This window comes from Ahaetulla prasina, chromosome 1, assembly GCF_028640845.1.
Source record: "Ahaetulla prasina isolate Xishuangbanna chromosome 1, ASM2864084v1, whole genome shotgun sequence".
Taxonomy (NCBI): Eukaryota; Metazoa; Chordata; class Lepidosauria; order Squamata; family Colubridae; genus Ahaetulla; species Ahaetulla prasina.
Genome location: NC_080539.1, coordinates 248,880,272 through 248,903,291, shown reverse-complemented (window position 1 = coordinate 248,903,291; position 23,020 = coordinate 248,880,272). Strand labels below are relative to the sequence as shown.

General features: G+C 40.1%; 1 protein-coding gene across 4 annotated transcripts; it reads right to left on the bottom strand.

Annotated features, from left to right (window-relative positions):
* Positions 1-251: 251 nt before the first annotated feature.
* LOC131204368 (leucine-zipper-like transcriptional regulator 1 homolog) lies at positions 252-23,020 on the bottom strand. 4 transcript variants are annotated; one of them, XM_058195609.1, is made up of 8 exons: positions 22,714-23,020; positions 13,827-14,053; positions 9,677-9,756; positions 6,903-6,981; positions 5,553-5,599; positions 3,952-4,072; positions 3,634-3,820; positions 252-2,960 (listed from the first exon to the last, which is right to left on the bottom strand). In XM_058195609.1, the coding sequence occupies exons 3-8, from the start codon at positions 9,689-9,691 to the stop codon at positions 2,279-2,281; spliced, it is 1,131 nt and encodes a 376-aa protein (XP_058051592.1). In that variant the 5' UTR covers positions 9,692-9,756; positions 13,827-14,053; positions 22,714-23,020; the 3' UTR covers positions 252-2,278. The 4 variants fall into 4 exon arrangements, with proteins under 4 accessions (XP_058051592.1, XP_058051600.1, XP_058051583.1 ...); XM_058195617.1 differs by having other exon boundaries at positions 9,677-9,852; positions 13,832-14,053; XM_058195600.1 differs by having other exon boundaries at positions 13,832-14,053.

Sequence of the window (23,020 nt, the reverse complement as noted above, 5' to 3'; positions counted from 1 at the left end):
AAGGATATCCTGGTTTAGAGTGATATCCTGCTTTTCACAGAAGTGACCCTACATTTCTACTTCCTGGTGATAACATATAAGCGAATGTTAACAAAAATAGCTGTAATAAGGAGTTTTCATCCCTAATGAGAACAATCAGTATACAAATGAAGAATCAACAACTCATCCAGCTGCAATGCCCCAGGAAATGTGTCTTACAACATATCAACTGTTCAGTCATCTCCAGCCAAGCTGCAAATCATTCAGCATGCTTATGTTTTTGGCTTTTATTCCCCTCAATAGGCCGCCATTTAAAAAAAATCAGAAATACATATTATTAACAAAGTAATTAAAAGCACAGTGAATAACATATTTACAAAATTAAACTAATATAGTTTAGCTTGGGTATAAGGATCCATGCAGTATAAAAATATAATTAATAAATATAACTTTTATAGCATATAAAACACATTTTCTTTTTTTAAAAAAAAGAAGCATTCTCAAAAAGGCACCATGCAGGCTTTTCCTGATGCTGTATATACTTCATGATTTTTTCCCCTCTCAAAAATTAAGAAAGGGTAACTTCAAGGGATCATTTTCTCACTGTAATATATTCCGCATAGATTGCAGTTGAATCAGTTCTGACATTACTGTGATGGTGCAAAATAAAAATAAATGCTTAAATGATTTTGCCGATTTCCAAAATGTGGAATCCAGATAAGGGACTACCAGAAAATCCCTACAGCTCAGGGGTCTCCAACCTTGGCAACTTTAAGACTTGTGGACTTCAACTCCCAGAATTCCTCAGCCAGCTCTGGGAGCTGAAGTCTACAAGTCTTAAAGTTGCCAAGGTTGGAGACCCCTGCTACAGCTAGTTCAAAAAGAAGAAAAATAGTGACAAACCCCTTTCATACTTGTCACAGAAAATAGCCATGTCTATGAAATGACAGACAAGATCAGCCCAATGTGGATTTTTTTATGTTAAACTAATAACATTAAATCAGTAAAATGCTAGGCCAGCTGAAAACCATTTTCCCTTTTCTATCGAGCACAAACTGCCTCTCCCTAGCCTGAAAAGCTGACCACCCATGTTCTACTCTCGGTGCCAAACTTTTCTATATAGTTGGCTGTTTGCCAAAATCCTTCTGTTGCGATTCTGGAAACAAAACATGCCTAGGCATTCTTGGCAGTGTGAGCTTCACAAGAAAAACCACCACCAAGAAGCATCACTGCAGGACATCAAATTATTTGTATGTGACATGCGTACGGACCAGTTGTGCTTGTGGTTGCATACCTAGTAGGGGACATGATCAGAGGATAGCATACCAAAGAGAGACCTTAATCTGATGTCATCCGTCACATATGCATGGAATACTGCAAACTGATATGGCTAGCGTGGATGAATGTATTTTGATCATATTCGGAGATCTATTTCTAGGCCACTTTCAAGTTATGGAGGGAGAGGGCTGTAATGCAGAAGTAATTGCCTGCATGCCACTACTCTCTGGGTTGTAGGGTCAGAAAAAACCACAACAACTAGAGAGCCTTATTTTGATGTGAATTAAGATTCTCTGAACTACTGGAACAGACACAATTACTCATGTAGGTCTATAAAGTTTTATGGCTCTGGCACTTTAATTTGTATTGGAGGAGCTAATATAGGAGCCTGATGAATTTCATATTTAGGGGAAATGCTGTTTTAAACAGTACAATACAACAGCTACGCATATGCTAAGAAACACCCCCCTCCCCTGTTCAAATAACATTTCAACTGCAAATTTGAGAACATAGAGAGTAAGCACCTGTGTTAACCTGTTAGGTAGCCAAACAATTGTTAATCTATCAGAATCCACAAGATTAGCTTACAGTGCAAATGCAGAATATTGGGTTTGCTGAATAAATGATGGTTAAGTTTTCCTTGCGTAAGCATGTAAGCCTGCCATGCCAACGCAGCTGCTGAACTGAGCTTAGTCATGGGAATGATTTTACTGCATCCTTTATACAGGCAATTTGCAAAGGGCTTTGAAATAGCACATGCACACACAGAAATGAATGCAACCAACGGTGGCGGCTGCTGCTTCCTAATCATACTGCCTCATCTACATCTGCAGACCCAAGTTGTCTACAGAGCAAAGAGGTGGGAAAAAATAATCTCACACTAAATGTTTTATGGATTCCTGTGTATTTCGGGGTCATACGAAGTGTGAATTTAGGTTTCATGATAAAATTGTAATTCTTCCTAGACGCTGACTTCACTGAACTTAGGCGTGTCTTCTACCTCTTGAGAGTGGTCTGGTATTTAAATTCCATTTAGTTCAATTTGCCAAAATGAGATTGCGGACGAACTGGACAGTGGTTTACCGCCAACAAGTAGCATCACAGCAAAGGATTCACAAATGTCTCCACATTCATTTTTCAAAGTATCCAAACTGGACCCTCCATCTGTTAGATCCGTGGCGGCAAATTCCTGTTCCTTGGCAATGTTGGGATACGAGGTTCTTTCTTCACACAACTCTGCTGCCAGATCTGAATTCAATTCTGCACTGGATGTGGTTTGATAGGCAGTGAATCCCAGAGAATCCCTTGAAGACCGGCAAAACGTTTTCATTTCTATGTCAGAGCCACCCTCGTTGTTGAGTATCTGGTATGTGGGCTCCTCGTGAAGATGCTCAAAGAAACAGGTGTGCCGTTTAGAAAGAGTCCGTAGCTTTGAACAACCCTTTTCTTTAGACTTCAAGCAACCAAGCGATCTCAGTGGGCAATCAGCAGCCCCTTGGAAACCACATCCAGTTGGCAGCAACTGCTGATATGCTTTGGAAGAAAGGGCCACTGGGCTAGGCGATTTTATCCACATTTGAGATGGAAAATGATATTGCCACAAAGTACTATTCGGCTTATTGCTAGAAAGGCCTCCGCCAAGGACTAGCATGGAATCTTCCAAGATTAAAGCCGAATGTCCCACCACTCTTGGAGGTCCCTGGCTGGAGGCAAACACAGCAGAGATAAATCAGCAGAAGGGTGACACACTTACCCTCATCAAAATGGGCTCAACTTCCCAATGCTTCTCTCCAGTCAGGGTAATGCATGGAAAAGTCATGAACCACTTTCTATATACTTTCCACCCTAAACAGTTCCCATAAATTATGTATTCGGGTATTGTTAAAAGGCATAAGAATATTGTCCATGCTCCTTAAATTGTCTCCTCTGTGCCGTATTGGCTATTATGATTCTTCTGCCATGTCAAGATTTCTTTTTCAAAATGTAAACACTACCCATTCATAACTGGGCAATGGCTGAAATAAAAGGGGTGAACCACGTAATCAAAAATCTTTGCTTCTAGAAAAATAAGACCCTCCCTTCCAACGGTACCCATATTAGAAACTTCAACTCTGTATCAAGGTTTTTCTTGCCTGTGCCACTCAAGTCCTTCTTGGACAACCTCCTCCCTGTTTTCAATTGATGCGCAAACATCTTTAAATCCCAGCTAACATCAGTGAAACGTTGTGATGCTAGTCTTCACGGGCTAATGTGTAAAAAGATTGACTTGCTCTTCTGGGTAACTCTAGGAACAATTGGCAGGGGAGAAACAGTTGTATCTTTACCCTCTTAAAACTCCCTTTGCAACTGCTAGTGAAGTTACATTCAAACAGTTACCTTCTCCTGATACTGGACCAGTTGGTGGCTATAAAATCCCACATCCAGAAGTCCTTCTGTTCACTCAGTCCCATTAATCCTCCAAACAAGTACATGCCATTGCCATAAACCACAGCAGAATGACCATGTCGGGGACCTGGGCTACTCCCACTGGAGGCAGCTGATAGAGGGGCCCATTGTTTTGTATCTGAAGGAAGATAGTTATTAGAGTTCATTACCTTTTAAATAGCTACAATACTTTTTGGATGTTTCAAAGGATTTTTCCTCACATCTCACATTATTTACCCATTAGGTGACTGCTGAGAAAATTTAACTTACCAAAATGAAAGGTCCAAAATTCTTGGGAAACACCTTTAATGTCAATGTATCCACCATATATATACATATTGCCCCTGTAGACCACAGCACTGTGGCCCTTCCGATTAACAGGAACTTGTACCTAGAGATGGAGAGTGAAGACTAAATGAAGCAACCATCCTTAATTATCGTCGCCATCACACCAATAGAAAGTGGGCAGCTATCCAGAGGCCATGATGGTGAACCTATGGTACGTGTGCTGGAGGTGGCACACAGAGCCGTCGCCCGTTGCTCTTCCAGGTTCCAGCATGCCGGCCAGGTGGCCTTCACGCACGCAGGAGCGCCGGAAACCAAAATCGCAGCCGCTCGGTGTGCCTGCACGCGCAGGGAAGGTGATCTTCCGGTTTCCAGCACGCGCATGCACACCAGCCAGCTGGTGCACAACAGAAACCGGAAGACCAGGTGGCCAGTGCGCATGCGCAATGGGTGGCTGCTCTTCCAGTGTCTGGTGTGCATGTGTGCGCGCCCCCATTTCAGCACTCAGTGCCAAAAAGGTTTGCCAACACTATCCTAAGGCATTCATACTGGGTCTACTCGTATGGAAGTCCTTTATGTCCTCCCCAGCACATTTTAGCAACATCCTTCAAAAATAGTGTTCCTTTCCAGTTTGTTTACATTTATCTATAACATACTATAGAAGGAATCACACTACTCCCACTAAAACAATTGAACATATCCATAAATTAAGAGAATGAACATGCATATGTATGCAGATATAAAGACATAGATAGAAAATAGACAGATTCTATAAATATATTATTATATATTAAACTATATTTTGTGGACGATGGAGAAGAAATGACTTCAAAGTTTCCTATATCATATAGATGTTCTCCCACTGCTAAACAGGAAGGAAAATGGGAAGTCAAAAACTGTCAAAATATAACTTTTGGCTAGGTCTGTGGAATCATGATTGTAAGGAAAGTAGAGGGATCTATGCATGGATGTTCCACATTTGTTTTGCCCAGAGCCACATAGAAGACCACGCCCCTTTAGAGACTGGGAATTGAATGGTTGGTCTTGGTTGGTCTGAGTTGAATTGTGGTAGTGCAGATGCCTTCTGCTCCCTGCATTTCTCCATGTTTAATACAGGAAGGCTGGTAGTGCCTTTTCCAGCTAACAAAATGTATTAAAAAGCATAAGCTTTTGTGAACTACAGTTGACATATTCATAGAATGGCTAGTCTGACGCAGGATTTAAATTTTAGGGAGGAAGGGGATGGGAAAGGAGGGAGAGACAGGTTGGTTATGGGGAAACTCCAGTAACTTTAACAAGGAATTAAATATGTGAAATAATTGCATACATAAAATTAATTGCAGCCAAATAATTATTCTTATTTCAACATTCAGAATTAAAACAAATTCATTTCCAAAAGTGACATTTCAATAATGTGAATGACCCAGAAAACCAAAAGCATCATCTTAAACTTACCTTGCTACCTCATGGTTGTGGCTCATCTAGTCTGGAGCAGTTTTCAAAGTATGTAACTAAGGAAGCTATTTGATCAACAAAGCAACAGGTTTCATGGATGATTCATTATATTTAGTTGTGTTATTCCTTACCTCACCCGCTACTGCTGGGAGCCGGCAGGCTATCCACTTGGTTGCACCTGCAGGTGTGTAAAATGTCAGTCATAGCATTAACCACAAGAAGGTGCTACTGTTCTGCCTGCAGTGCTATGCAAGCACTAAAAGGAGACATTGGCAGGAAAAGTTGCAGGTTGCATTTCCTTTACCAACAACATGCAATATAAATACAGCTCCAAATACGTTGTCTTTGTATATAATATACAAATGGATGAAGACTATTGCTTAACACTGTGTAAGCCGCCCTGAGTCTTTGGAGAAGGGCGGGATATAAATGCAAAAAAAAAAAAATACAATTCTCAAGGCAGTGAATGGCAATGTTCTCTTCATTTTAGGAACTGCTTCTAAACAGCAAGGCAAATATCACAATCTAGAGCTGTTCATGTGAGTCAAATGACAATTCCCATGATTCCCAGATTTTGAGCAAGTTAATGTTGAATACTACAGGTTTGAAGCCACTGAAGGATATCAATTTAGAACAGGGGTGTCAAACTGGCGGCCCATGGGCCGGATGCATCATGTGCAGGCCACGCCCATCTCAACTCCACGAATGGGAAAAATGTTGCAAAACATCACGTGATGGCACCGTTGCCGTGACGCGGTGTGTTTGACACCCATGATCTAGAACAGGGGTGTCGAACTCAATTTCAATGGGGGTTACATCAGCATTGTTTTTGACCTGGCCTGGGAGTGGCCAAAGTGGGTGTGGTCAGCTTAAAGTTACTCGTGTCAGGGGCACGTGTGGTGGCCCAAGTGCTGTGCCAGAGAAAACAGGCTCCCGTGCTCCAATTTTGGCAGCGACGGCCTCTGGCAGCCTTCTGGCAGTGAAAACAGTTTTCACTGTTTTCAGTGCTAGAGGGCTGAAGGAAGCCATCGCAGCCAAAAACAGAACCTGGGAGAGCCGTGCTCAGCCCTCCTGAGTTCCATTTTCACAGCCAGAGGCACCGCTGGCCAGTCCTTCACTGTTTCCAAGACAGCTCCGCAGGCCAGATCTAAGCACCCCATGGGCCGGATCTGGTCTGGGGGGCCTTGAGTTTGACACCCTGATCTAGAAGGTTAGCTCAAGTAAGGTCAATTTAGACAATGCAATTGTCTGGCTCAGCTTCTGAGGGCATAAAAGAGTTACAGTATCTCCTTAGCTCTCCATCCAAGCATGCAAGAAGAGGAGGAGAATATTATTGGTTCGACATGTTAATCTGTTCTTCATCTACAACGCTTTCCGGAATAGGTTGCACATGAATAAAAATACACTGATACAAACTAGTACATATTTATGAAATACATGCATAAATATATCAGAACGATAAAACCTGTCTCATTCCACACCTGTGTCATATATCCATAGAGGATTTCTCTTCTGTGTGAAAGCTGAATCGACCATTCCACCAAAGATATACAGGATATCCTGCAAATACAATAGTCATTTTCCAATGAATCACATTTGCATTTTCTATAGTTCATTGCCATTCAGTGTGAGATTCAAACCAAAGTCTGAAAGCTTCATTTCTTGGTTAAGCTTAGTACAAACATCTTCAAGCTCCTATAGTTACAATATCAGGAAGCATTACAAATTACCACTTCTTTATATGCCAGTTTCACATGGTTCTATGTTCTTCTCAAACCCATTTCATCAAAAATATTCAACTATGCTTCAGTACGACCTTAGAACCCATCAACGAGGAAGACAAAGAATGGATACAAGTCCATAAAGTTACTTTAATCCAGTTTCCAATCCACAATATCCACAATATCCAGTGACAGTTCACAATATCCAGTGACAGTTCATTTTTCAGCACGGATTAAAACCTAAACTGTTTCTCAAAACATTTTTATTTCAAAAGCCAGACATTGATGGTATTATGTTAATAGTGTTGTGCAAAATGCTACTCATGATTGAGTTGATTTAAGTGTTTCCCTCATTAAAACTACAATTGAAAAGCAGCACAGACGGCATCAATAGTCACAACAGATAGCTGGTACAACAGAAGAGGTCACACAGATTATTGTAATTGAACAAGCTCCCTCCGTCCATCTAGACCTTCCAGGTATTTTAGATTATACCATTTGGGTCTACAAGCCAATCAAAGTGGACCTCTAGTGGGTTATAACTGCTGGAAGCATTTGGTTGGCAAACATTATGGTACTGGTCTGGCAGATGATACAGTATAAGACTCCCAGAAAAAAAGAGGCTTTTTAAAAAAAAAGTGCTCCCTGAAAAGTCTTTTTGACAGCTTCTGCACAAGAGCTACTGTTTCAGAAGGTTTTTTAAAAAGTGGCCTTACAAAAATGTATTTCATTATTCCTCTAAGCAAGGGGTCTAACCTCAGCAACATTCATCATTCCCTCTCTAAGCCTTATCACAGCTGTAGTGATAGTAATAGGTTATGGCTAATTGAGACCATGTAAAGAAGAGACAAGTGACAGGCAACAGAGTTTAGGTGCGCTTATTCTCTCCCTTTCTAAGTGCACATCTTGGAAGAAATCCACTTTGGAAACTGAAGAGGGTCCTAGCCTCTTTTGACAAATCCTGCTACAGGGAGAGATCAGCTTCAGCTGCTGAAACAAAAAAAACCCTTAGACATTCCTAACTTGAAGCAGGGGGATACAGAGTAGGCCCATTGAGCCACACTAGAACTATTCATTTGATTAGGACTAAGGCGAACCCAAGAGTCACATTCGGTTATAAAACTCCCTGAGTGAATCCAGACCAATCATTCTGTCAACCTAACTCATAGGATTAGCGGATCTCCTTGAGTTCCCTCAAGAAGGGCAGAATATAAATCTATGCAATATAGCCATAAAAACAAATAAGCCAATGAAATGCCAGTAAAAAAGGGAAAACAATCTACAGGTAGCCCTCGACTTGCCACTGAATGTTCAACAACCATTCAAATTTATGACAGTCTCTGAAAGGGTGTTTTATAACCCATAAAGCACTTCCAGCTCTGCCTATCATAAAACATTGTCATCCCTGTCATATGACTGCATTTCAGCTCAGATTTATTTTGATTGGAAACCATCCAAGTTGATCATAAGCTAGCAATAGCACCTAGACTTTTATACTGCTTTACAGTGCTTTACAGCCCTCTCTAAGTGGTTTATAGAGTCAGCATATTGCTCCCAACAACAATCTGGGTCCTCATTTTACGCGCCTCAGAAGGGTAAAGGAAGGATGGAAGGCTGAGTCAACCTTGAGCCTGGTGAGAAACGAACTGCTGAACTGCTGGCAGCCGGCAGTCAGCAGTACTGCATTCTAACTGCTGCACCACCGAGATTGGTGACATGACATGGTCATGTGACCATGGGATACTGTAACTGGTCGTAAATTTATTTATTAATGTAAATCTTTATAAGTTTTACATTAATAAATACATTTACAACCAGTTACAGTATCCCATGGTCACATGACCCATGATTTGCAATGTTTTTTTGCCAGTTCCCAATATTATTTACTAGTTTCAAGGGGGGGGGGAACCTATCCATTTAGTAGAATGGATTTGCTTAACAACAACATGATTCATCTATTGACCATATGATTCAGACTTACAATCACATGATTTGCTTAATGACCATAGTAAAAATGGCCCGAAAAATCAGCTCTAGTCACATGGGTATCTCGACTTACAACTGCAATCATCTACAAATGAAATTCCAGTCCCAATTGTGATCATAAATTTACAGGGGATTACCTGTAAAGTGATTTATAGTAGGGGTGAAATGCTCCCGGATCGGACTGGATCATGTGATCTGGTAGCGATCGTGGCCAGTAGTTTGGCAATCCGGTAGCGATGGTGGAGCAAAGCTCCGCCCACCCACTCAGGTTAAAACTAGGAAGTAATGTGTTTTTTACCTTCTGTGCATGTGCACAAGCTCCACCCACCCGCCCGGGTGTCATTACTTCCTGGTTTTATCCAGGAAGTAATGTGTTTTTTATCTCTGCGCATGTGCAGAAGATTTTGCGCATGCAGAGGTCTGTGTGCGCATGTGATGCACACACACATGCAAAGTGAGCACGCATGGGGCATGTGCACTTCCGGACCAGTAAGGAAGGTAAGTAGATTTCACCCCGGATTTATAGCTAATTAGTTAATATAGCTTGCCTGATAATCCACCATTGTGTGCTCTTCCAATTCTTCTGGGCCATCGTTTGAATTTTCCAGTTCCTCCCATTCATTACTCACTGCAGTAGAAAGAAAGCATATGATAACATCAAGGCAGCTTTTTGATTAGCATTTGCACTTGCTCTCTTCGTAAATTAGAACTTTACCAGCAGAATCTGCAAATCAAATCACATTCTGAATGAATGGGTTAGGGTTAGGGTTAGGGTTGGGGTTGTAGCACTCTGAAAAATAGGTCCATTTTGTTACCCTTCCCGAACACTTAGCTAAATATGCATTTCAAATATCTCTGACATCTTTTTCTTTTTTGTCCCACCACTAGCTATCTGCAGAGAAATACAGAGGGATAACATCAGAAGAACAGGAAGTGTTTGACGTTAGAGAGGGAGAAGAATTGGCTCAGAGTTACTCCATTTGGCTGCAGACTTGTGCATTTTGAAAACATCACTGCAGCTCTATGTTCTTGGCACAGTCAAGTATCCTGTGAAGTCCCAGAGTTTTCATGTTGTAATCAAGTGTTCTTAAGATCCAATTTGGACCATTTCCATTCCCGCTATGAAACAAATGTCCCTCTATTCCAGATATAAAACTATTATTCTATTGCAGGTAGTCCTGAACAGATGACTACAACCGAGCCCAAAATTTGCGCTGCTGAGCAAGATAATTGTTAAAAGTGAGTTTTGCTCCATTTTACAACCTTTCTTGCCACAATTATTAAGTGAATCCCTGCAGGTGTTAAGTTAGTAACACGCTTATTAAGTGAATCTGGCTTGTGAAAAAAAGATTGTAAGTCACTTTTTTTTTGGGTGCTGTTGTAACTTTAAACAGACACCAAACGAATTGTTGTAAGTCCAGGGATACCTGTATAGCAGTCTACCATTTTAGATACTACACAAGTAGCTGAGAAAGTGGAAAACCCGGAAGCGTTGTGGCGAGACAGATGGAGAAGAGTGAGCTCCGCCGAGCTTTATTTATTTATTTATTTATTTATTATTTAAATTTTTATACCGCCCTTCTCCCGAAGGACTCAGGGCGGTTCACAGCCAATTAAAATACACAATGATACAATAAATACAATTAAAATACAGTTAAAAAACTTATTGAATTGGCCAAGATTAAAATTTAGAATAAAAACCCATTAAAAAACCCATAAATTTAAAACTAACCCAGTCCAGCGCAGATGAATAAGTGAGTTTTAAGCTCGCGACGAAAGGTCGCGAATTTCCCAGGCCGACAAACTGCTGTTTGAGGGATCTTCGGACCAGAACTGTCCTGTAGGGACGATGAAGAAGGAGAGGCACCTTGGATGATCAAGAGGAACTGGCAAGTTTCTCGAAGGTCAGAGGAAAGCTCTCCACCTCAACGGCGGGGGTGGGGGCTATGGCAGCCATCAATAAGCTGGGGCAACCAAACAAGATTTTGAACAGGAGCGGTGATTTGAACAAAATGTTGAAGTTGGTGAGTGAACACCAACTCACAAGAAAATATTTTATTTGACATTTGGGAAAAAATCTTTGGCGGTGGAATAGCGGCTAAACTAAAAAGGAATGGAAACAATAATAATTAAGAGAAACAGAAGCTTTACCCAAAGATTTGAGAGAAATTGGGATTTTTAAACTGAAGTGGAGACCCCTCAAAAAAAGGGAGGGAAAAGGAATCCTTTAAACAATGTTGGAAAATTTTGGGACTTTTAAATTTTGTTGTTGGAATACAAGAAGGGAAGAAAAAAAAGAAGACAGGGCCTTTAGAATTACAATGTGGGAAACCTTTCAATTTTCCTCTTCTCCTGTGAGCTGGAACTAATTAAATTGGGATATTGTTTTTAAATTGAACTAATTGGAACTAACTGGGACAGTTAAAAAACTAAAGTAAAATAAAGCGCGGCTTTAAACAAAAGAAACAAAATGGATACCTTCGTTAATTGTTGATTAGACTGTGGATTGTAAAAAGACAACCTCAGGCGGAAGAGAAAACTACATTGACTAGCATTTGTTGCGGAAAACTCCTCTACTGGAGAGATAAGACTGGTGAGAATCAAGAGGGAGGTTTTTGCCTGTATGCTGTTTGACTTTGAAAATAAACAAGAAATATAACTTTGAAAATAAAGAATGGCACAGGGAATAATCGAAATGATGAAAAAGATACATATGACTCTAAAACAAGAAATAAAAGAAATAATAACAAGGCCAAATGGAAAACAAGAACCAGAGGAAGTAGGAGCAGCACCGGAATTTACATCAAATAAAGAAACCATGAAGCAAGAGAGAGTGTTGGAAGACAAAAGAAAAAACGTTGATGATGAATCTTTAAATGATTCTGAAATTTTAAATGAGTCTAAAGAGAGAGATGATAGAATTTATAAAGAAGGGGAAAACAAAAAGAGAAACAGCACAAAGAAATTAGAAGATTACACTGGGATTAGTAAAAAGAAAAAAGAAATTGTTAAAAGGGGGATGAGGACTTTAAATTGAAAAGTATTGCAAATAAGAAGGGTTAAAAAAAACAAGGAAGGGAGGAAGAAACGAGGGACAGAAGGGGAGAAAAAAAAATAGAAAGTCAAAAGATTACTTAGGGATTAGTGGAGAAAAAATAAAAATGGGGGAAGAAAAGGAAAGGAGAGTGGATGGAAATACAGGACAAACAGAGAGTAAAGAATTTTAAGAGGAAGAAGAAGAAAAAGAAGAGAAGGAGAAAAAAAGGAAAATAAAAAAGAATTGAATGAATTACTGGTTGAAATATTAAGGTGATTTGAAACATTTAAATAATGAGAGTGGATTCTAATATGAGAAAAGTTGATTGAAGGCTATAATGGATTTCTAGCTTTAATGATATTGTAAAAGTTATTATGTAAAATTTCTTAAATTGAGTTTTTGCTTGTTCTTTTTTCTCTTTTTTCCCTTTGGATTATGGAAAACAAGTTATAAATTGTCATTGAAATGTAAAGATATGATTGACGATTTATTTATTTATTTATTTATTTATTTATTTTGTCACAACAGTATATATAAGCATAAGCATGAAAATAACTATATAATATATAAGCATATATATAAGCATAAGTATGTAATAACTATATTAATTGGATATAATGGAAGGAAACAATAGGACAGGAACGGTAGGCATGCTTGTACTCTTATGCACGCCCCTTACAGACCTCTTAGGAATGGGGTGAGGTCAATAGTAGATAGTTTTTGGTTAAAGCTTTTGGGAGTTTGAGAAGAGACCACAGAGTCAGGTAGTGTGTTCCAAGTATTAATAACTCTGTTACAGAAGTCATATTTTCTGCAATCAAGATTGAAGCGGTTAATATTAAGTTTAAATCTATTGTTTGCTCTTGTATTGTTGCGATTGAAGCTGAAGTAGTCTTTAACAGGAAGGACATTGCAATAGATGATTCTATGAGTTAAACAAAGGTCCTGTCGAGGCAGCGGAGTTCTAAGTTTTCTAAACTCAAGATTTCAAGTCTGGTGGCATAAGGTATTTTGTTGTATTCAGAGGAGTGGAGAATTGGATGATCTTAAGTAGAAGACATAACAGAATATATATTAAGGGGGAATAAAAGGGTTTAATATAAATGGGAGTAGAAAAAAGGGGGGAGAAAGGGATTGCAAATAAGGAAAGAAAATATGAGAGAAAATATATTGATGAAAGCATGGAAGGAGGGTTGGAAAATAACTAAATTGGACGTGAACATGTACCTGGCCGATATTTTGTTCAGAAAAGATTTTTTGTATGTTGTTGTCTGTGTCTAAAAAATAAAAAAACTACAAAAAAAAAGTAGCTGAGAAAGTAATGTAAATGCAGTCTTGCTGGATTATATCATTGAGGCCATATCATCTGTTTCCAATAGAAATTAGCTGGTCAACTCTTCATGATTGTGAAGGCAACAAAAACAGTATATAAAAACGGATTTGATAACCGATTCATAGTGGCTATATAACACCTCATTAAATATCTAATTAGATTATTAAAACAGATTATCCAGATTATCTTGCTTGAAATGAAAAAGCCATTACAGAAAAGGCCTCTGCCTGGTGGCCATTTCAAAAACAGCAATACATTCCAGCAGGATTGCATGATTGTAGCTTTAGGCATTTCTTTTCATAGCATAAAAAAAACAGAAAGAGCATACCTTACCTATTTTGAATCTCCAGAAATCACTCAAGCTAGAATTTCTCCGGCCACCATAAACATAAAGGAACCCCCTACAGATGCAGCAAGCATGTTTGTATCGATCACAGGGAGAAGTTTTGCTCTGTTTCACTGGGTTCCATGAAAATGTCGTCTTCCTTTTCATCCCTGTGTTAGCTGGAAAACACATCCATGTGGAGATGACGTCCTCCAAACAGTAGCTCCAAGCTAAAAAAGAAACGAGAGTTAAGAATGGAGACAGGGAAGCTACCGCAACCATCTCTTTAATTTGCTTATTAACTGAATTGGCATAGGCTCACCAAAAGTGACTCTGGATGGATAAAAATGACATATATGAATAATGTAGACAACCACATTAAAAATTAAATAGTATAAAAAACCCCAAATATACTGTAGAGCACAGTTGTCAAACTCGCCTTGCCAAGTTGCCATCACGTGACGTTTTTCCCCTTCGCGGAGCTGGGTTGGGCATGGCCTGCATGTGGGCCAAGGGTCACCCTACTCTAGGGGATAAAAATGAGCACCACAAAAGAACAATCTGGACAAATCTCCCGTTTCCTTTACATGATGAAAACATTACTCAGAGTAAATGTGTTGTCTATGATGTTAAATATATCATATGAGCGGAGAGAAATTGGCCCCGTTCATATAATACAGCATGCTTTATTATATCTAGCGTTGCAGTGAACTGGAAACAGTTAATCCCAGATACAGGAAATTAACAACTCTTGATTAATAGCCTGGGAAATACCCTGCTTTCAATAAAAAAAGTCAGCACATACCTTGCTTTCAAATGAGAGTATTTATATATGCAATCAAATTAAGGAAACAAACTTATTTTAGTGCAAAGGAAAAACCTGTTTCTTTTTGTATGGTAAAGAAATCTGCATCTGTGAATACACACACACACACACATATACACACTAGTGGTGGGTTGCTCTCGGTTTGCCCCGGTTCGAGTGAATCGGTAATGGCAGCGGCAGGAGGCTCTGCCCACCCACCAGATGGCATCAAAAACACTTTGCGCATGTGCAGAAGCACTGCGCACTCATGAAGTGAGGGTGCGCGCCCGCATGCTACCAATAGCGAACTGATAGCACCAGGATTTGAAACTCACTACTGATACACGCATACATATATACATGCATACATACATTCATACATACATATGCAATAACCAGTAACCAGTATTCTTCCTATCAATAGGAGAACAAATTAATTTTTACAGCAACGTTACTTTGTGATGCAAAACCCTGACCTGAAAATTCACTCAAAAGAAATTGTTGTCTCCTGTTAACACAATTGGAATGGTGGTCATTTCAGTGCAAGATGGACCAAGTTCAATAAAACACAATTTTGGCCATGTGTAAAGAATTAAAGGGAAAAAGCATATCCCACTGCAAGTAGTCCTCGACCTACAACCCCAATTGAGCCCAACATTTCTGTTGCTGAGTGAGGCATTTGCCCCATGGAGTTTTGCCCCATTTTAAGGCTCTTCTTGCCACAGTGGTTAGATAAATCACTGCAGTTATTAAGTCAGTGACACAGCTGTGACCTGACTTCCCCATTGATTTTGTTTGTCAGAAGGTCGCAAAAGGTGATCATACGACCCAGGACACTGCAACTGTCATAAATACATGTCAGTTGCCAAGTGTCTGAATTTTTGATCACGTGACCATGGGAATACTGTGACGGTCATAAGTGTGAAAAACAGTCATAAGTCACTTTTTATATTTGAACAGTCTCTAAATGATTGGTTGTAAACTGAGGACTACCTGTACTTCTTAGAAGCCATGGGCTTTTAATTCTACAGTTGTTTTTAAAAGTAACCCAAAATTCACACTGCCACAAAACAGCCATATTGTCATCCAATTTCAGCAACAGCATATTCGGATTGGGTGCTGGACTTTGGCGCAACCCGTGGCTTATAGGCTGCCCATCCCTGCCAAAAGCAACAAGCAATAATTTGTTGTCTCCAAACCTAATTTTCAAGGGTGGGAGACCCATTTTTGGAATTTATAATCTAATGGATGACTGATGTCACTTCTCTGCCCTCCAACTTGACTGACATCATTTTCTGCTTAGCTTTGGGTAGCAAAAGACCTTGGGCGAATCTTGGATCCCCAAAGTAAAATAAAATGGAGAAAAGTAAGTAAAACAAGGTGTGGAGGTTAAAAGATTCGTTGGAAAAATCAAAGAGAAAAAGCAAACAATTTTTAATTCTAGAGCAATCAATATACAAACTGGCAATAATGAACAGAATGAAAAAAAAAAGCTGAAAGAATAAAGCATGAGGTGTAAGAGCAAAGATGAAAAAAAAATAACACAAATTCATTCAGCATACAGGAGAACATAAAGTCACACAAGAAATACTCCCAGCTACCAAACTGCTGGTATAATTTTTCTCATGAAAGAAAAACTGTCGTTCTATTGGTGCCAACAATAACACAATGTACTAAGTCACCCCGTAAAACCAGTTCTTGGTCTCTATAAATACATTGGCAAAGCAACAATGGCTCAAAATGATCTAAACACACAAATCTTAATGGAGGATGTTTTTTTGTGTGCTATTATAATTACACATGTCCCTCCACTCTCTTTTGGGCACTGCTAATGGTTGTGTGCTTTAGCATATGGTTAAATTGACTGCCAGTTTTAACATTATCATACATATTGCCTTATCTTACTGACATTGAATTGTTTTTTCACTGTCTTACTGTTCTAATTATAGAAAAGTTACATGAAATGGTTAAAGAAAATACAAGTAGTCCTAGACTTACAACCCCAATGGAGCCCAAAATTTCTGTTGTTAAGCAAGGCAGTTGTTAAGTGAGGTTCACCACATTTTTTGAGCTTTTTTTGCCACAATTGTTAAGCGAATCATGTAGTCATTAAGCAAATCTGGCTTCCCCCATTGACTTTGCTTGTCAAAATCCAGTTGGGAAGGTTACAAATAGGGATGATCACATGACCCCGGGACAGTATAACTGTTATAAATACAAGCCAATTGCTGAGCGCCCAAATTTTAAGCACATGACCATGGAGATGCTGCAAAGGTTGTACTAAGTGTGAAAAATGGTCATAAGTCACTTTTTTCAGTGCCATTGTAACTTTGAATAGTCACTAAACAAATGGTTGTAGGTTGAGGACTACCTGTATTAGCAATTGTGATAGCTTACCTGAAGAAGTATCTGAGGACTAATTAATTCATGCTTCTTTTCTTAGAAATGTATTAATTCGCTTATATTGGTATCTTTCCCAAGGAAAGCTGTTCAGCTAGAAGAGAATTATAAGCTTCTTTTGAAAAAAAAAAAAAACTACAGTTCTTAAAAATAAAGCTGGCAAGTTACATGTCATTTTATAGCACTGTTATGTTACATTACACTTTACAATCCACTTCGCTAATATGACATCTCTTTTCAAAACAAAACTTTTTGGGGACACATTTAAGTGCAATTAATTGCTTTCCACCAATGAGCTGTCTGAGAAATAACTACTTCAAGATTTTAACTAATGGACAAAAAAAAAATACTGTGATACTTCCCCCCATTGGGGCTCCAAGCTAACTGGCAAAGCCAGGTTTTTAGGCTCTTCAGAAAGGTCAGGGTTCATTGCATTGTTCCAAATCTGGGATTTCTAGCAAGCCAGCAAAGGCTTCTCTCATCACGACTAGATAAAGAAAATACCTGCTCTGAACGGAATTCTTACAGCTGTCCCTGAAGAGCTCTGCTGATGTAATGATATGTGGGAATGACCCTGAGGGTTGTTGGGAAGGGAGAAGCTGCCTACGGATAAGAGAAAGCAGAGTCACAAAGAAACTCAGAAAGGCTTATCAGGCTGTAGAAGAGACAGCGGGGGATTTATATTTTCAGACTTGCAAGACTCCATTAATGTGGCCTTACAATTAGCTCATCTAGACAGGTTTTCTATTCAGTCTAACTAGGAAAACTGACTGCTGCACTTCCATAATTTTTCATGCTCTCTTTGCAAGCAGCTCTCTTCTTCTAAGCAAGGGGTTCCACCAGAGGTGGGTTTCAGCAGGTTCTGACCAGTTCTGGAGAACTGGGAGTGAAATTTTGAGTAGTTCGGAGAACCTGTAGTAAAAATTCTGACTGGCCCTGCCCCCATCTATTCTCTGCCTCCCGAGTCCCAGCTGATCTCGAGGAAATTGGGATTTTGCAGTAACCTTCCGCTGGAGTGGGGTGGGAATGGAGATTTACAGTATCTTTCCCCTGCCACGCCCACCAAGCCATACCCACCAAGCCACACCCACAGAACCGGTAGTAAAATTTGAAACTCACTACTGGGCTCCACTTACAATGACCATCTCACTATTTTTATGCAACTCAGTTCAATTTACTCATATCCTTACAAATTAGAGTGGGGGTGCGTGGAGAATAAGTATACATAGAATTCCATTTTCTAATTTTTATTGCTCTCATCTTCTGAATGGCAGGCAACCAAAGGACTGAAAAATTATATTAAAATTAAATCAAGGTAATCCTATAGAAATCCTTTTTGTCACTTCCTGGCCCAATCTTCGGCCCTGGGATTTCCTGATGTTCTCCCTCTGAGCTATTAATCAGGTCCACACTGCTCAGCCATTCCAATATCAGCAAAAGTCATCTGGCTCCTGCCACATACTGTGGCCAGTTTAGAAAGAGGACTCTAATTCTATAAAGGTCAGGTTTATTAAGGTTCTTCATCTTAAAGAATTAGAAAGCTCTGAAAAATGTTCTGATTTGTTTTGATCTCTGGGAGGAGGACGGAGATAACTTCCCCTAAATAACTTGAATAACTTCCCCTAAAAACCCCTGAATAACTTCCCCTAAAAACAGGATCACTGCTACTTTAAAGTCACATAGAATTAGGACAGTATCTGGATTTATTTCTGCAAAAGGGCAGAATTGGCATAACCCCATGGCGGCAGAGTGGGGAGAATCACTGGAGTCTGCCAGCATCTGTCATTCTTTTGTTCAAACATGTGTACCCCCAAAAGCACTTTAGAGGAAGATATATCCAATTCCGGCATATATAAGCACATGCATATTAGGACATGCTGTGTCTCTTTGGCCCCACAAAAGAATATACTGTAGTGAGGTCATTAAGGTCAAAAGCTTTATAGACAAGCCCCCTGGCAGTAAAGATTAGGATAGCTCATGCAAACTACTTAATCCATCAACCACTTTTAGAGCTGCAATATGTGATGTGGCAAGGGATCTAATAACAAGTAAAACTGACCAGAGAAAAAAGACTGGCTATTCCCCAAATAAGTTTCAAAAATTGTTTTCTCAGGAGCTATATTATTTGTTGCTTCGAAGGCAGAAAGATGCAATGGTATAAGAAATCACTAAGCATGATTCATCCCTTTCTGTTCCCCTTTCTCTCCAGATTTTTTCTTTTTAAGTTTAAAAACAAAAATTATCAACTGCTGTACTTGCTTAATATAAAGTTAACTGGAACCATCAAACGTTTGAAAATTAACTCTTCTTATTTTGTATCCGCAATATACAAGGAGATGAAAATAAATTTATTTAAAAGATAGGAGGTGTTTGAACCTAAAATACAGATGACACTGTCTTGGTTGCAAAAAAAAATGGAAAATATCTAAGACGAACAATTCTAAAACAGGAGAGTGAAAAGGATGGGGCTTTCTTTGAACATCAAGGAAACAAAGATCATGTCTACTGGAAAACTAGAGGAATTTAAAACAAATAATGAGATGGTTGATAAGTTTGATTTTCCAGGCTGAAGTATTGGTAAAAATAATTGTACAAAAGAAAAATAATGATGAGCAAAAAGGAGTGCATATAAACTCATGAACTACTGGGACGTTTCAGACACAATTTAGAATGGTCCACATACACTGGTCTTATATCAACGGATGAACAAATTTAGAAAAAAAGATTTGCCTCCTGCAATGCTGGAAGAAACTGCTTCACACTTATTGAACAACCCAAAGGACCAACCATTGAGTATTAGAGGAAATCAAGCTCAGATGTTCAATAGAAGCAAGGAACTCAATACAAATGCCATGTTAGACACATCATGAGGACTAGTAGAAAAGATAATGCTGGACTAGAATAGATCGAAGGAGAAACCAACAGCACACGAGGGGGCGAGGCAGCGCACAGGAAGCTATACGAATGCACCTTCAAGAACTCTATAGTAGCAATAGCGCTTAGACTTATATACGGCTTCACAGTGCTTTACAGCCCTCTCTAAGCAGTTTACAGTGTCAGCATATTTCCCCCAACAATCTGGGTCCTCATTTTACCAACCTCAGAATGATTGGAAGGCTGAGTCAACCTTGAGCCTGGTGAGATTCGAACTGCCAAATTGCAGTCAGAAGTAGCCTGCAGTACTGCATTCTAACCACTGCACCACCATGGCTCTAATGCAGTGATTCTGACATACAACTGGAGAGTAATATATGTTTTTTTAGCTATTCAGTAAGAGCAGAAAAATCTGGAGGGCTTTTATCCAGAGTCACCAGGACTCAACTACAACTCTAAAGTAACAACAAATACATGTTTAGTCACGCTGATGAAGGATTCATTTATTTATTTATCAAATTCATTGGCCACCCATCTTACTACAGGGTAATTTCATAGTATATTGGGCAAGCATTATTTCTCAAGTTAAATTTTCCCCCAGAATTTGATAACTCAATAGTAAATTATATAGGTAGTAAAGTTCTACCTAAAGAAAAGTTCTATTGAATGTCAATAATCCTCAAACCCAAAAGACTGAGAAGGAGGCGGTCCAGCATGAATTAAAACCATTTTGCAAGTTTCTTATTACTTCACTTTTGTTTTTGTACTTCTGACTGACATGGTATCAGATTTCCACTTCAGTAAGATGACAGTACATATTTCCCAACAGAGAGTAAATTCAGTGTGAGAACTTGTTTTAAAATAAACAGCATTTTGTCTTTTGCCCTTTCCTGAACAACAAGAGATTCTCAAAAGGTGCTTCTGGGTTTCCTCGCAATATTCCAAAATACCTTATACTTTGAACCCAGTAAAAAAATCTGATGGCTGCAAAGGTCTCTGTGGATTTTAGCTCTGGAGCTTGTTTTTCACACCAGGGCTCAGCTGTTGAACATGAGAAGCAACAGGGGAAGGAAAGGTCATCCACTCGCTAATAAATGTCTATGAACAGCTGCCACACACATCTAGATTTTGGGTAGAGGGGTAGATATTCCCAATAGGAAGTTGAAACTTAAGAGACACCCCAATACAAGTTTGTATTCGCTTAACAGAGCACTGCTTCAATAGCTCGCAGCGCTAGAAAACTGCAAAGGCATGCTGCAAAGTGCAAGCAAAAGGGCAGATATTGGAAGAAATCAGTGGTTTTCTCCCCCATCATCCTTTAAACTCAGCAGGATGGGAGCAAGCAGGAAAAGGAGGTGATCTTTCACACTCAACCAACACAATGGAAGGGGCGGAACCGTCAGTTATGAAAGAAAAAAAATGATATTACACTATTTCCTTTTTGAAAATTTCTCTGAAGTTGAAGGAAATGAAGCCTTAACTACACAAATGCAGTAGCTCTCAACGGATAACAGTAACAGAGTTGGAAGGGACCTTGGAGGTCCCCGGGATCTTTCCAGGGGATCTGCAAAATCAAATAACTATTTTAAAACGTTTCCATTTTTAATTTCCAATGCACCAGCATCAATAAATGCATCCCACATAAACCAAAGTCCTCCGTCACTTTTGAGAAGGTAAAAGGGGTCTTTGGATTCAAATGTTTTGACAGCGGCTAGACTAAAGCAACCTTTCACACACACATACCGAAATTAATTATTGCAAGCCATCACACAACGTCCATCACCCTCCTGGTTGGGAACGATGGGAGATGCACTGTAGGTTGGAGAAGCTACCAAGTGGATGGGATACACCCTCCACCACCCCCACCACCCCAAGAAGACCTGATGGCTCGCGGAGGTTTCCTTACTTCTGCATGAAATTCAGAGAGAAATCAATTCGAAAAAGGCAGAAAAGTCGAGAGGCACAAGAGCTCCGGAACACAGAACGTGTGAATAAGCTTCCGTTAAAGCTTATCACGTTAAAAAAAGGAGGGGGGGGGAGAAACCAGAGGCGAGCGTTTAGTCATCGACGCACGGAAAGAATCCAGTTTTAAAGTTAAAGGTGGGGGCGAACCCTGATTTTTCACCATTACACAACCCTCATCACCACACGTACCGTTGAAATCGGCTGCCGCCTTGCATGCCCTCGGCAACTCTCCCCCTTTTGCCGTTTCCTTGCGGGTTTTCGTCCCACCCCTCCGCCTTCTTCTGGCGAAAGACAACCACCACCACCCCTCCTCCGCTATCGCCGCCTCCTTCAGCTTCTGCAGCTGAGGAGGCGCTCGGATCTAACCGCTCGCCCCCGACTCCAAGGCCCCGCGCGGGACAGACACGCTGCCTACATGGGCAGCAACTGGTTGGGGGCGCGGGAACGCGCGACTTCGCCTTTATATATATATATCCCCTCCACGCACCGTTCTATGCAAAGCAAAAGGATGTGCACGTGTGAAAAGAGCGGGGAGGGGGGGAAATGTACCGATGACACGGTGAGGGGGTTGACACGTCAGGATGCGCCCCAAGCGGGCCAACCCGCGTTTTTGTTTTTGTTTTTGTTTTTGTTTAGTTCTACTGAGTCTGGGGAAGGCACCCTCTGTCATTTGGTGTATTGGCTCGGTAGGTCGGAAGAACCTTAGAAACGCGGGTCCAAGAAATAAGGGATTCCTTTGCCCGACAGTGGGCAAGCACGTCATTCAAAATACGTTCCCTAGCCGGAGTTCACGCGTCACGAAGACCCCCACCCCCTCCCCATGTGCTTTTGTTTTTTTGGCGGTACCTTTTTGTAGGAACGTAGCTGTTGGGGTTTCTGCCGTCAATCACGCGTCGCTAAGCAACCATCCCTTTGCTTGTCATTGGGGATTTCATTCCAGGAAGGCTTTCTCAGCCACTCCGATCCTTAGTCATTGTTGATCTTGCGTCTTAAGATATCTGAGGAGTTAAGACACTCGGAATTCAAGGAAGTCTTCCTTTTCCAAGTGAAAACGCTCGCGCAATCCTGACTCGCATAAACTTGGAAGAAAGCCTCCACGGAGCTCAGGGCCAATAGCGGAGCCTTTCCCAGTTTGCCTTAGCTGAAATACTGC

What these genes read in the sequence shown, in the direction of transcription:
- LOC131204368 (XM_058195600.1), bottom strand. Translation starts at nt 14,015, where the DNA reads ATGTGTTTTCCAGCTAACACAGGGATGAAAAGGAAGACGACATTTTCA. An exon ending in TTTCTGGAGATTCAAAATAG is followed by an intron (nt 9,757 to 13,831) that starts GTAAGGTATGCT and finishes TTTCTACTGCAG; the next exon opens with TGAGTAATGAATGGGAGGAA. An exon ending in TGGTCCAGTATCAGGAGAAG is followed by an intron (nt 2,961 to 3,633) that starts GTAACTGTTTGA and finishes GTTTGCCTCCAG; the next exon opens with CCAGGGACCTCCAAGAGTGG.